General features: G+C 34.5%; 1 protein-coding gene across 1 annotated transcript in view; it reads right to left on the minus strand.

Annotated features, from left to right (window-relative positions):
* The window catches only part of LOC134672567 (transcription factor ATOH8), a 29,344-nt gene extending 13,453 nt beyond the window's left edge, over positions 1 to 15,891 (minus strand). The window contains exon 1 of the mRNA XM_063530510.1: positions 15,679 to 15,891. Within this exon, the coding sequence (XP_063386580.1) occupies positions 15,679 to 15,724 (46 nt within the window). The 5' untranslated portion in view covers positions 15,725 to 15,891. The remainder of the gene's footprint in view (positions 1 to 15,678) is intronic.
* Positions 15,892 to 16,163: the final 272 nt, after the last annotated feature.

Consider the following 16,163-nt stretch of genomic DNA (forward strand, 5'->3'; position numbering starts at 1 on the left):
TCGCAGCGATTTTAAAATTGTGATTTGTTACATTTTTCCGCGACAGCGCGCGACGCGATTGTCGCAAAGTGAATTGCAGCATACGAAGCTGTATGGCCCCGCGCGCACTGCGATAATAAAATCGCAGCCGGGACCTCAGTCGGCATTTCGCTCTCCAAGCGTCAACATATCGGAACCTGCTTCTCCAATGGAGTTACAAGATGAGGAGGAGGAGGAAGAGAAGGAGATCACCTTTGTGGTATAAATACTCAGTCATACAGCGATTGCATATTGTTTCACGACAAGCGACTGGTACGACATCCATGTCGAGAATGAACAAATCGTCGACTTTTTCATCGCAGTGCGCGCACTGAATTTTCTGCGATAAATTACAGCGCGATTCTAAAATCGTGTCGCAAAAATTAAAATCGTGGTGCGCGCTTGGCGTCATATAATTAGAGTTAGACCAAGAAAAGCCTGCAGCGATTTTGATAGCACTCGCAGTGCAAGCGTTATTTTAAACATCATACTTCTATGAAATTATGACGTATAAATAACACTTGCACTACGTGGGCTATCAAAATCGAATCGCTGCAGACTTTTCTTGGTCTAACTTAAAGTTTTTATAATGGAAGTACTTCTACGTCCGTCCGTCCGTACGTACGTCCAAGAAATTACTGCAGACTTTTTACAGTCTAACTATAAATATTAAATGACATTATTATCTCTATACGCCTTACTAACTCTATGTGTCCTATTGTGAAAACAAAAACACAACGACAGTGAAGAACGGAATTCTTAATTTGAATTTTTCAGATTTTTGAGATACCTAGTCCATTGGTTGGAAAGCCCGTTCGAAATTTAAACTTATTCACAATATAATAAGGTTGTATTTTGTAGATCTCTCTCATACTTATAGTAGGCTATTCAGATAAAATTAAATATCCCACAAAAATAAGCAAGCAGAATTCAACTTTGTGTCAAAGACATAAGTCATAAATTTCAATCCCAAAGTTTTTACTAAGGACCTTCTCGCTAAAACTACTGCCAAAATGAAATGACCAGTGTAAGCATCAGTTAGCTAGCCCTAAGCAACCAAAGATCAGGCTGCAGTTGAAAAACTAATAAAGATAAAGTTAAGCTGATAATTTTCCCGCCGTCTCCGTGCTTCTTTAAGTTGGGTATTGACTGGTCAGCTGCCTGTTAGCTATAGTTTTCCCGAAAATCGCCAGGACAGAGGTGAAATTTTTTGTATGAAAACTTGCAACTTTAAATGCATTTTTTAACGAAACTATTGCATTCTAAAATGAAGTCAAAATCAGTCCATCGACTCAATTTTTTGCAAGCTTTCTAATGGTACCACACACGATTCTTACAAATGAAAAAAAATTCAGCCTACCCCTCTCAACCCCCCAAATTTCCCCCTTAAATAAGAAATAATCAGTTTTGACTTATTTACAATATGAGTGGTGGTAATTGCTATAACTGTTCCAAATTTTAGGTATCTACGTCAAACGGTCTCTGAGAAAAACGCATTTAACTGATTTACAAGACCGAAGTGATCCCATAAGTGTTCCGTGAACAATGTTTTGTACGGAACACTAAAAATAACACAAATGCGTAAACTTCCTGCTTTCAGGAAGTCAAGATAAAAAATAAAATCCATTCAAAACAATTTTATTCAAAAACTTAAAACCGATTTTGGAAAAAAACGCTCTCAAATTCAAAATGCCTTTTTGTGTGAGGATAATTTGCATTATTTGTGCCATGTTTAATGGATAGAATCACCTGGCTGAAAAAGAAAAATTGCCTTGGGCTGACATTTTGGCAGAAGGTCATTTGTTTCAAACGTCTAATGCTAGGTATTGAATAAAACCTAGCATCTTTAGAGGTTTTTTCGCCTATGTTATTGTTCATGCGGTACAGTTGGTCAAATTTTTCTGATTTATTTTAGTGTATAAATAATAATGTTTCCATTTGAACGCCCGTTAGTTTAGTACTTGTAAATAAATACATAGTTTAAATGTATAATATATAGTAGCTTAGCCTTTTAAACAATAAATTCCTTTCATATAATTACAGTGTAAACTCTTTATAACGTCTCTCGATTTAACGACAAACTCCTTAAAATGTCGAATTTGCTTGACTTTGGTTGGTTTACCTTGATTTCTATACAGTAATACACCCTATATAGCGTCAACCTCACTCTATTTAACGACAATAATACGGCATAATACATCATTAAGAAGTACTTTCTAAGTTGCCGAAATTGATAAAAACTGCAGCTGTGTACGTTTTTTTGTTTGCTGTTTTGTTGTTTTATTATCTAGCACGTGTTTACTTCGACTGAGCGTATCGGAGATTCTAAGAAATTTTTTCTTTTGTTTTGTATGATCAACTTGCACATGTTTACCTCGGTCACTAAACTTTTGACAAGTATGAAATGAATGTTCTTCTTGTGAAAAATGTGTCCTAAGTATATTATAAACAGATATATTAGAATATTTAGAATAGTAAGATGTCCTTTTTATTTCCCTCCATTTAACAACCACTCTCTATAACGTCGAAAAATGCCCAGTCCCTTCAATGTCGTTATATAGAGTTTACACTGTAATTTAATTTTTGTAACATACCTATAAAGTCTAGTGTTAGTCACACTACCCCAGTATATAGGTAATATCATCAGTATATGTCATATCTTTAACATAATTAATTGGGTTTTTAAAGATGACATTTACTGGGGCAGGGTGTCATTTATTGTGCATTGGCATGTCGAGCACTAGAACGTTTACCTTGTTTATGTAGGTATTCGAAATAGTGGTCCAACTTTGTTTGTGAAAAAAGTACCGGGTGTGGCATGTAATATGAGCAAAAAATTAAACTGTAGTCTGTACTGCTCATACTGATCAACATTTCTTCATCAACTTTTAAAAATAACTTGTGGTTTGATTTTTAATACACTTTAAAGTTTATTCTAAGACGCAATGTATTGCGAATTTAGTTATGTTTAAGGCGTGACAAGCAACGTCTATCACAATGATATGGCGGGGCGATGGCGTCCATTGAAGGTAATATTTATTTTGTATGAAAAATAGGGAGTAAGTATTTAACTTCATAATTTTTAAAAGTTGTTGAACAAAAGTGTCACCGTTTGAGGAGTACAATCTATGTTTTAAATATTTGCTCGTGTTACAGGCCACACCCGGTATATAATAAATCAGCTACTGCCCGCGTCTTCGTCTGCCTTGTATAGTGATGGTGATGATAAGAATTTTGTGATGAAGGAATATGCAATACCTAATATTTTTTGGACCCATCAAAGCCAGTGGTGATTCCCAAAGATATATTTTTTAAATGAAATACATGCGTTAATATTTTATGTTGACTGTACCTGTTTATGCAGTCGGGACAAACGTATGGTAATTCCATCTTTGAGACGATTTCATAAAGCATCGAGAAATCTGCAACTTGTTTTGATTTCAATAAAAATTCAAATTGTCATTTGCGACTGACCGTTTATTTTTACATATTTCTTGCAACACAACATCAAGGATGTATTTACATAGGTATTATTTATTTATTACTCTACTTACTATTAGATATTAAAATTCCAAGATGGTATAAAAATGTAAAAATCCGTCATAAATTAGCAGCTTCTAAATTAGTTGCCTACATAATTGGTAACAATGCGTGTAGTCTGTGACATAAAAAAAAAACAATATGTCAAAATGGCGATTGGCGCCAAAACAGCGCATCGCGTGAAGTGACCTCGTCGTGGCGTCGTCATGTCGATAATACAAATCGCAATAAAATGTTAATTTCGTTCGGGCCACATGGCAGATCCTGATGTTTTCCCATCTGGTATCATAATCGCAGCGTTATTATGCGTACTGCTGTTCTGCGATCTAATTTCGTCTCTAATTCGACTGTAAAATAAAGCGTTCTGTAGTGATTTGATAAATGTACTACTGTGTTAGGTTTTTTATCATAAAAATAATTATTATCATCGACCGATAATAAAAAAATCTGCTTAGGAATCTGGTTTCTCATTTAAGATAAAAAAAAGAAACAGGTTGACTTGACAAGCGCCATTTAATTTAAGCAATTTAACGCCCGTATCGAGTTATTTTATCATATTAAAGTAATTTTATCAAACCCAGTGAGCAAATTAATGCTAATGTACCGCGTGGAATGCGATACCATTGACAATTATAAACATTTGACATAAACATAAACAATTCTTTGAATTTCTTCTCGGATTTCTGTTTACTTTCACAATAGTTTTACTATACGGCAGTGACGGGGGAGTTTAGAATGCAGGATTCTTCGGAGTAGGTATAACAAAACTTCAGTTTATAATAAATATCAATAATGTCTCTATTCAGGTTCATGTTGAAAATTAAGTCGTATTCTGCTATGCGTGCATTGGGAATTATGCAATATGTATTCGTCAAAAATGTCAAGATAGATGATTCAACTAGTTCAGCGAGAGATAACAAAGGCAGTTATTACAAGTGTCTAATCTGTCTGCTCTCACTAAAACATAATCGCCCTAATTTGCGGCTGACAGATTGGTTTCTATTGTAAGGTAGGTGTAATTAAAATGTCAAGGAGAGAAGGTCATGCTGTCTATTGTTTATCATCAAGTTAGTCTAACGCTTTTAACCAGTGTGGCGTCGCACGTTGTCATTAACCATGCGTGAACCTTATGTCTAAAGTCTCCAACAGTGGACAATCCTGTACTGGTTTGACTAAGAGTTCGACTACTGCGATGTAAGATTAGAGTTACAATAACAAAGTCTTCACAGCGAGTGGGTACGTCGCTTTGTGTTGTGCATGCGCCAGTTCGCGGCCTCGGAGGTCAGATCGCATTAGGATCTGGTGCCTGCATCCTTATAGCAGCTTGTTTGTATATTATACGGCTTAGAATCATGGTCGTAGGTACTTAATGCGATACTAGCTTGCATTTTTTATGAAGCTGTAGAATTTAACGTGTAAATTACGCGCGTACATAACAGTATAGAAAAAAAAAACGGAAATTCCAATTCCCTAAGTGCAAAATCAAAATACGAGTACCAAAGGATTCTACATATCTACATATGTGTTTTTGACACTATGATTGGAGCCTATAAGAAAGTACAATAAATAAAACACCATCTCTTAAAAGTTCAAGAAAACAAAAACACAAATTAATATTGATAAACAACATAAGATAATAGTCGTCTCACGTGTAATGCGACGTAAGTTATTTTTAAACTCTTGCACGTTTTTGTAAAAAGTTCAGGTCAAAATATATATTCAAACCTTTGACACATCACGTGACAAGTTTAGCGTACTGGTAAAGGGTTTTACCTACACATTATGTTGTTAAATATATTATTATTTCCAAAAAGTGTCAAGTAATTGTCTTCATCCAGCCATGGCTGTGCAAGTAAAACAAAATATTCAGCCATTTAACTAACTCCTGTCTCTGAGATTTACAACTTTGGCGGCGCCTACGACGCTTAACGACCTGCAGACCAATAAAGGAAGAAATTAACTGAAAATATGGTGTAATTTCTTAACTCTATTAATAGTACCCTTGCACTCTAGGCAAGACATTTTCTTTAAACCTACCTAATAAAATAAAATAAAAAACAATTGCAAACGCAACATACGAAATGATTCTTCATTTAGAAAATGAGAATATTTTGGAAAATATAATTGAATGTATGTATAATTTTATGGGTTAAATACAGTTACCACGTATTCTTGCAATCAGCGGTTAAAGTTAGCATTACAGGCTTCCTCTAAGTCTTCGGCAAAAAAACTCAGTTTTTATCTATGGTCAACGTTTTTCAAAGGAAGGGCAATCTTTTGTTTTTGCGTCGGGCCACCCGATCGCTTCCTCCCTTTGTCTTTCCCAACGATTTTTGGCTTCCCTTCGACCCTTTAATATTAATGTGTATGCAAAAAACATAGACCTGATTTGAGACATTAATTTCAGTTAGGTACCGAAGCGGAACTGAGCTATCTGTTTATGCTTACTAATTGTTCTTAATAATTAAAATAACATAAACTAGTATTATGCAATTGTAACTTTGTCTATCTGTCTTTGTCTTCTTCACGCTTAAACCGCTAAACCCATGAGATTTGGTATGGAGATAGTTTGAGCCAGGGGAAGGACATAGAATAGATTTTATCAAAAAAATGATCATTCAACTCAGAGTACGTCGCGGGAAGAAGTTAGTGCTCGTTTAATTAATTAAAAATAAATCCCTTAACTCCATACAATTAATCCCGTGCCTGTGAGTTTCAAACGTATACACTAACTTTTTCATACTAGTTTTCACTATAAATTATACCATAAAATCAATTTCTCCGCCACAAATCCAATTTGAAGCCAAGCTAAACAGTGTTTATAATTTCCCCGCGTTAGTTCCGTTTTGTTAGTCGCCGTTTTTTTACGACTAGCAATATTTTGAAACAGTCACGTGTATGGCAACACGTGTCGTGCCGGATGTCGTTTGTTTGCAACAGGTTGCCCAGATAAGGGCGTTTTGCATTCGAAAAAAATATAAAACGCCGCCGTCGGGTTTGAGTTGCGAAAAAATGATTCGTAAAAAGTTTTCTGACAAAATATAGAAACATACGCATCCCGTGTTTATTTTATCATGATTTTTACTATTGAAACATCTACCAAATTTTGACCTAAGCAAATATGGCAAATATATAAATAAATAAAATAAGTAATTGAATCTGAAACTTCAGTAAGTGTTCATAAAATTCAAAAGTCCATTTTGGTGCTTGAACTGATCTTAGTTAGGTATCGTTATCTCTTATCCTAAAACTACTATCTAATCAAAGAAACGCATAAAATTATCTTTAATAAGGAAAATAAACATAATCGTTTAACTTAAAATTTGTATCGTTAGCAAAAATATCGCGGAAATCTACCTGTCAATACAATCCGCAAAAACATAACACATATATCAGTCTAGGATTACAGGCGTCAACATATGGCATTCACGACCATTTACAAAAAAACCGGACAAGTGCGAGTCGGACTCGCCACCGAAGGTTCCGTACTTTTTAGTATTTATTGCTAATGCGGCAATAGAAATACATCATCTGTGAAAATTTCAACTGTGCTAGACAGTTGAATTTTGTGATATAGATATTGATAGCTAGTATCATGATTCATGAGATACAGCCTGGTGACAGACAGACAGACGGACAGTGGAGTCTTAGTAATAGGGTCCCGTTATTCCCATTTGGGTACCGAACCCTAAAAAACTAAAAACCACGTTTGACAAGGCTGAACTTACTGAATAACTTAAATATTTAAACAAAACGAATTATTATGTTTTTTTTGCATAATTTAACGTTCCACAATATTAGTGAACGATGGTCACACATTTTTTGTCACCAACGCGTCAACAGTTGGCATTATTACGACATGGGGAAACCCGCGTTTCGAACAAACAATCTAAATACTCTTAGCTACAGTTGCCTCCAGAAACTCGCGAACTAAATTGACATGAGTTTGACAAATAAAATGATACCAGGAATAGCAAAGAAAAAATAGTCAGAGGTATATGTCGATAAAATGATATCGATAAGTAAGATGCACTTACTACCCATGTGATAGTTATACGAGTAAAGGGGTCACAAACGATTTCGATTTGTATGAATGTGACGAGAAAAGTGCTTGATTCGATTGTAAGATTGTGACGTTACCAATCAAATCAGGAGGTGCGGATGTGAAACTGACAAATTTCAATGTTAAGACGAAACCGGAGCTGAGTTTTAAATATTTTAGGTAAATATACTCATCTCGCTAACGGAAGCGGCTCCTAAAACTAGTGCGATAAGGACAAGGTGAAAAATCCTGAGTAAAAATCTCAAAAATCGAGGATTCGTACTCGACTGTTAAGTGTTTACTCCTCCAAAACTTAACCAATTAAATGATTATGATATTATCTGTGCCGGACCGTTTTGCTTTTTTGGCTAATTGATAACAGTTTTGAATACTACGCGTCTCATTGCGGCATAGTCAATGAGGCCATTTTGGCCATTTTTGAAAGGCTCTAGCGCCTTAAAAAAACAAAAATATCAAAAAAAGCATAACGGTCCGACACATATATTGACAATATTAATCGGTGTTGAAAAAATCATTGCTCTAGCATCAAAACCCACGGAGGAAACAGTCGAGTACGTTTGTATGGAGATATGACCACTCCTGTTGTCTCTTAATATGCAGGTTTGGGGGCAAGTTGTTTATATCAAGAGCTCGCGGTTGTCGCCATAAATCTAAAATTGGTGTTTTACTTTTATACAATGTGACCGCTAGATGAGATTGATCGATAATTAAAGTTAGACCAAGAAAAGTCTGCAGCGATTTTGATAGCCCACGCAGTGCAACTGTTATTTAATACGTCGTAATTTCATAGAATTTTGACGTTTAAAATAATACTTGCACTGCGTGGGCTATTAAATTCGCTGCAGACTTTTTTTGGTCTGACTGTATTTAAATTCTGACCTAATTGTCAACTTGAATGTCCAGTTTAGGGACTGGTCTTCTTTAAAATCGAAGCAATAGGGATCACCGAGACGATTTAATTTTTACGTCCACACCACACAAAATAAATGAGAAATCTTACGAGTATCTTATTTCCCCGTCTGGGTCGGCCTTATTTGTATTTTGAGCCAAAATCACTGTTTCTATATTATCACCCACAACTTGTTACTCTAGCTGCAAGTTTTCCTAACAAATAAAATAAAATAAATATAATAAAATATTTATTTAATTACCTACAATATGTTTATCCAATATCCTTGTGTCTATTATTATTAAATTGCACAATTTTCGAAATACCAAAGTAACATTTGTAAAATAATTTAAATTAGAGTCTGTGCGGAAAGAGAAGAGTCGTGGGATTTGAGGGCGCGCCAGTGCTATTTTATGGTTTTTGCTATGCTGACAACACTGGTCACGTGATTATAGTACGACACTAAAGGTCATGATACTTGTATCCCTTTTGTTCCGGTTTTTTACCACGGCTTACTAAACGGAGCCTGGTGGTGGTGTCGGCTCGTCAACTCAATCCTCTGATTTAGCGCAGGCACTAGTTTTCTTTTTAAAACACACTTTTGTTTTTATGTTTCAGATACTAAAAAGTGACAGTGCGATTGACAAAACTGCTAAAACTAGTTAAGAATCTGCCCAATACAACTGTAATTTTAGTACCAAACAAGATAGAGTCTCATTTATGTACTACCTAATCTGTGCAGTCCACAAGTTATCTTAATACAAAACAGGGTAGATCGGGTAGAAATTGGGCATTAGAACTGTAATTTTACTATCTGGGATATATTTCACCCATTGTAAACTTGACTTGTAATGTATGTGTACATTATTAATAATAAATATGAATATGAATAAAAATAGTGCATAAGTAGGTACGCCTTATTGGGATATGTCCGGTTCTCTCATCTCACGATATTTTACTTCGCCGAAAAGTCTGCTAAATATGAAATACCTACTTATAATTTCGTAACTAACAGAACCTAGTAAACGAACTTACAAATAAAGAAATATTTTTATGAAAAGGTTTTATTCTTTGTAATCGACGTCTGAATTAAAATATTCAATGTCACTTATGTTTGAGCTAGCTTCAGAACAATCAGGGACTGATGTGAGGAACTGGATGTGCTTGAATCCGGCACGTAGATTACGAATTCTTGCATATCACTTAGCGGTCTTTTATTCGAGATACCGTAGGTATTTTTACACAATCCTGAAAAAATAATTACATATAAATATGCATAAAATGGCAAGTATCAAGACTATTTGTCAGTTATTTAAAAGATCATGAATGACCTGCATATTTATGAAAATTAATATATTTTGAATGAATATACTTACCGATTATGTACTGGAGACAAGTTACTTAGGGGGCTTATTAAATAGGTAATTATTTGATATTAAATACAACATCAATACCCGCGAATAGAGGAAACACGTTCCGCGACTTTTTGTAAGTCGATAGTCGGTTTTTAGCCGTTTTCTTCCCGCTGACAAAACCGAACAATGTTAAATATAATTTTTCTTGTGGTTTTATGTACGGTTTCATCGTGTTTTGAAAATATTTTATACATAAAACTTGCGGTTTTTGCTAATAAAAATATACAATGACAGAAGTTTGTTTACTTTTTACAAGACAGGTGTCAAAGGTTTGATTGCCATATAAAATTTAAAATGTTAGTTCCCGTTTCTGCCACGACTCTTCTCTTTCCGCACAGACTCTACTTAAAGATACATTTTAACTGACCGCGCAACAGTAGCGCCGCTAGCGGTAAATTCTCGCGTTATTCTCTAATTCAAACTTTTTTGAAAATATCGATATGAACAGCACTGGCCAAACTGTGGTATCATTTGTGCACATTGACCTGTCAATTTAGTTCGCGAGATTCTGGAGGCAACCTTAGACGTGATTTAATAAAAACGACAAAGATCCAATACATGAACGTGGTACTCCAGTGGATTAGGATGACAAGCGGACCCCAGGCTCCCTTAGTGAGCCGTGGCAAAAAGCTGCGGCAATTACTAGAAAGCTGATGATGATGATTTATGAAGAACACAGAATGAAATAGATCGCTTAGTATTTTTTTTTATATTAATAGAAAAAAGATTATTAAGTATAATATATACCTAATTGACCTCAGCACAAAGTTGAATCAATCAAATCGGTTGAAAGTTCTTTTATACCAATTTGTCAGTCAGTAAGAACCAGGAAAACTATACTCAATTACTCATCCTTTTCTTTTCTAGTGCAAGACAAAGATAGTATAACTGTCTCTGTCTATGATTGAAATGATATATGACAAACTAATATTTGTCACGTTTTTGAGTCATATCATATCTTTTGCGTCATAATCGCATCACAGAAACAGATAATCGACTTAACAATCTCAACAATTAGAACAAAGTCGAAATAAGTACATATGTACGACGAATCCGGACGGCCGCTTATCCATACAAATGTAGTCCTCGTTTACCTCTCTGAATTAACCACAATTATGCCCCTGCGTTTGATGATTAGAATAAAATTAGAATGGATTATTTACGCTCTTAACTCTTATAATAATCAGAAATCGAAAAAGTCGCACGAAAGGGTAGCTAACGTTAATATACAGTATATACACTCATGGATAAATATAGAAAAACGCAAAAAAAGTTTTAATTACTAATTTTGAAATTACTTTAAGTGCTGGCCAGTTATCGTCGTATACAGTTGACGTCGCAAAGATATATGTTTACACTTTTGCACTTTCCTCCTTTGTAATAAGGCGAAAAGTGTAAACATATCTTTAACGTCGACTGTACATAATTAAATCTTTTTTTGCGTTTCTCTAGATTTGACCACGAGTATACATAAATCAATTTGTGTAAAATATTTTCCATAATATCAATATCCAGAAAGGAAAATGGTGACTACGTTTGTATGGCGGTCTATTGTCCTCTTAAATTAGGTAACTTATATGTTTTAGATTATTTTAGTGCAACCGAACTAAAAGTACCGAAGTCATGTTATCAGATAAAAACATAGACTCAGAACAGCTAATCTGGTTAGCTATATCTAATGATATTTTTTTATCTTCTATTTGTTATAAATATTTGATCTGGTTAGCTACAGTGTTGATATAATTATTTAATACAATACGATATTAATCACACGTCATTATTTATAATTGTAATGATGATTAAACTATTAAATATGAGTAGAGTTAGACCAAGATAAGACTGCAACGATTTTGATAGCACACGCAGTGCAAGTGTTATTTGTACGTCATAATTTGTTCATACAAGTCTAATAGTCGTTTAAAATAACACTTGCACTGCGTGTGCTATCAAAATCGTTACAGACTTATCCTGGTCTAAATCTAATATGAAATCATTAACCTTAATAATTATGGATATTATAATTGCTAGTTGACAAATTTTTGTAACTTCAGGACATAGAGGCACTGAAGGTTGACCCTATACCGGTAAACTGGGGCTACTTTGAATCACGGGGAAAATTTTACCATCGATTTTTAAACTAGAGGTAAATACTTATAAGGAACTAGTTTCTGGACTAGTATGTTAACACTGTCACAGAATAAATAATAGTACTAAGTACAGAAGACTCACTCTCTAACAAAACGCGTCTGTTACGATCAGCACAGATATGTCCGCTAGGTGGCGACAGCTCCACGCGCGGCTTATGGCAAACCCCAAAATTTGGGCCAAACGGATGCACTTTTAGCTACCTGTAGCAAATCGACGAAATCGCGGAGTGAGACACGCCTGACACTGTTGAACTGACATTCTAATAATTTAAGATACAAAAACATCAGTTCCCAAACGTAATTTCAACAATTCATTACTACTTGACCAAGCTATTAGTGTCCCAAATCACACCCCGCGGTAGTCAGATACAGATGTCATACCCTGTTGCCCAACATCTGTGTGTCACATCTGGCGCGCACTCGACGTCACAGTCGCGGGCATGTGGGGACATCGTTGCGATATTGTTTTTTTAATCTGTCGTGCTTTGTGTAACGAGTTTTTTTTTCTTTTTAACAATTATGTCCTGGATGCGAGTCTTTTAAGCCAAGTATTTTTGGAGTTTTATTTTATGAATATAGAGTCAGTTTAAGCTAACTTTGCTCTGTAATGGGACAAAGTGAGGGAGTGTTGTTATAAAAGTTATATTTTCATAGAAACTTCATATTAATGGTGAAATTGCCACACTTTATCAATGGAAATCCCAGGAAGAGTTATATTTTATATGCGTGAGGACCATAACTTTAAATCAGACCGGTCAAAGTTCGATTGATTTTTTTACTTTGAAATTTATTTTTTAGGTAATTAATTTTTTGGGTGCCTTGTAGATTATTGTTAAAGAAAAGAAGTAACATTTATACATACTAGTAAGGTGTAGTAGTAGGTAACATTTGTATATTTATACATTTTGTGCAAATGAGTTTAGGTTTGACGGAAATAATATACCTATAATTTAAATTGTACCAATGATGTACGAAAACCAATAATGCTTTCCAACTTATTGATTGATTGATTAACGATCTATACGTAGTTTGTCAAAGAACTGTCTCATTTTAATCTTAGATAGGATTGAGTATAGTTTTCTTGGTTCTTACTGACTGACAAATTGATTTGACCAACTACATATAGTTCACCCAGAGACTAATGTTTTTTTTATCCCTTTACCATAACAAACTAAACAAGCCGTTTCTCTAGTCCTCCAACCGCAAAAAAAAATCGAAAGAACTGTTTCAAAATCACATGCGACCCCCGTCGTAACCATATGAACAAACAACCATTTCCAAATACCGTCCGCAGCGTTCTTAATTCCTTAAAAATAGAGTTTAAAATTGTTTGAACGGGTAATAAATAATACTTTGTAATGCTATGCACTTGTTCGTTAATAGGGTAGTCACGTGGGCCCTTATTCATCGTAAATAAAGTTTAAAATCGTTTGAATGGATGGTAAAATATTTTTGTTTCTTTGTACACTTGTTTCCTACAGGGGTCGAAGCGAACATGTGCATAGCACCCTTTCGGGGTTTTTTGCTCCACCCCTTTGTTTTTCGTGTGATAAATACTAATATTGACGGGCCCAGCTGAGACTTAATTGGTAGCAATTATAGAATATTGATTGACTTTATGATGGTAGTTTTTATGTAACAATGGATGGAACAGGTGGCGTTGATTATGATATGAATTTCTCCATTAGGTAGTGATAATCCCCCCCTTCTTAACTAACTTTATTTTATTGATCATGTAATGAAAACCATGATTATTTTCATATATTTAAACTTAAGATACACCTCAGTCGTTCAGCTAGCATCAATATTAGCGGTTGAAATAACACACCATAGGGGCTACCGCGAAAACCGTTTTTCGCAAATTGCGGGGATCTTTCTCTTTTACTCCAATGAAGGCGTAATTAGAGTGACAGAAAAAATGCCCGCAATTTGCGAACTTCGATTTTCGCGGTTATAGCCCAGAGGCATCAGAGGGCTTACCGCGAAAACCAAAATTCGTAAGTTGCGGGTATCTTTCTCTTTTACTCCAATGAAGGCGTAATTAATTAGAGTGACAGAGTAACCTCAGAATTCTCATTCCTCAGAATTCCTCAGAAAATCTAAGTTCAACCTCAGAATCCTAATTCGAGTTTACCCGATCGGCCCATAAACAACGAAGATTAGAAGTGCGTCCGATAAAGGTGTGAACTAACAGCAATAAACTGGCTTCCGGATCCGGTCTTGCCATATACAAGTGTAGAGCTAGTGTGATTTACGACTCTATCATCTATGGCTGCGCGTGCGTTGCTAGGAGTGGTCTTTTTCTATTTTCAAGAATAATTGTGTCTGTTTTTAAAATCACGTGAGGAATACTTCATAAAATGGCCGCGACAATTTTCTAAATATTTTATATGTAGTTTTTATCTACGCTTTTTTGAAGAAAGTTATCATATTATAGTTTTGAAAATATAGCTCCACAGCTAATGAATCATTAATTAATACATATCAACTATGTATTTAATTGATAAAATACAAAGTGAAACCTGTAATTTTAAAGTATTTATTTCAGTTTTGAATTAAGTACCTATAAAAAAATTAAAAGTTTTATGAAGATATAAAAATTGTTCTCGTCTATTGTCTTATTTGTCTTATAATTCAGTCAATATTGACATATATAAATTTTCCTATTATAACCTTATCTAAGTAAAGGTTATGCATTACATTATGTTATTAACATACCTATTCTTAATTTTATCAATATTTTCTATTCATTTCTCACTTTGTCATTGAAAGGTTAGCTTTACTAAATAAGTATTATATTATTTATATTATACCTACATACATTCATAAAATAAAATCTTAGTGTATTATTAGTTTCATAATATGTTTCGTCGTTATATATATATTACAGTATATGTGTATAGTATATTTGGATAGGTAATTAATATGTTATTCGTAATTTATTGATTGTTTTTGCTGTTGTAATTGTAGCACCGCACCATTTTCTCTGCCTAGCCTTAAGGTTGACTGGTAGAGAATGCCTAATGGCATTAAGTCCGCCTTTTGTAATTTAAGGTTTTTCTTTTGTGCAATAAAGATTAAATAAATAAATAAATAAAATTCATGTGAAATTCATAGGAGTGTACCTACTTTTAGTTACTTATGAAAATATTTACCTATTTTTAAGTAGGTATAGCTAGTACTTAATTCAAACCGACTTAAAATTACCTAATGAAATATTTAACGTAACAAAAAGCTTTAGAGCTTGTATATTTTTTTATATCAATACAGTAAAATTACTTAAGTTCTATTGGCATTCAATTTGCAAACAGTAGTAGGTACCTACCTTTTTAAACCTTAACGTATTTTGAAGGTCTCAAATAGAGCTTCCTTTCGGGATTGCCCGGACTAAAAACCCCGGGATTATCTAATCAAATCATAGTCCTACTATAATATTTTTGCTCGACTATAAACTTTAAAACTTTTGACAAATTGATTTTGACTTATCATTGAATGTTCTATATTTCAAAAACTTAAAGAAAGTGTTCTACGGCTTAAAAAGTATTATAAAGTTCTATAAAGTTTTTTTTTTAATTCAACCCAAAAGGATGGTCAAAAGCTACAAACCTTTTGCATCAGCCTGTGTCGTTGCAGAACTAATAAAAGTTGACATTTCGCAAATCCAACACAAACAATCCAAATCCTGAACTGGCACTCCAAAGGCAACTTGGCACTATTAAAAAAAACAACACCAAAATGTCATTATTTTTAAATTTTCGGATTTCGAACGCGCGCGATCCAAACCGTTCCGTTTGACAGCACGTGCGTTGGTGTCGACGCACTGCGTTGGACTGGCGTGTAATGTAGACTTGGAACGGTCGGGGTAAAAAAGCCCGGCGCCAGGCTGCTCTCGCCCTTATAGAGATGCGCTCACATTGGTATGATAGGAATTTTATCGTATTTCGCTCGATAGGTTTACCTATCGGTTAGTTTACTGAGCGGCTAGTCTTTTCTTTATGGGTTAATCGTTGCTTTGTTTTTAATCTTATCGTGTGACGGGAAAGGCTTTTCAAAGGCTCTATTTGTGTTTAAATAAGAGACGGTTTTGGGGA

This window comes from Cydia fagiglandana, chromosome 17, assembly GCF_963556715.1.
Source record: "Cydia fagiglandana chromosome 17, ilCydFagi1.1, whole genome shotgun sequence".
NCBI classification, from domain to species: Eukaryota; Metazoa; Arthropoda; class Insecta; order Lepidoptera; family Tortricidae; genus Cydia; species Cydia fagiglandana.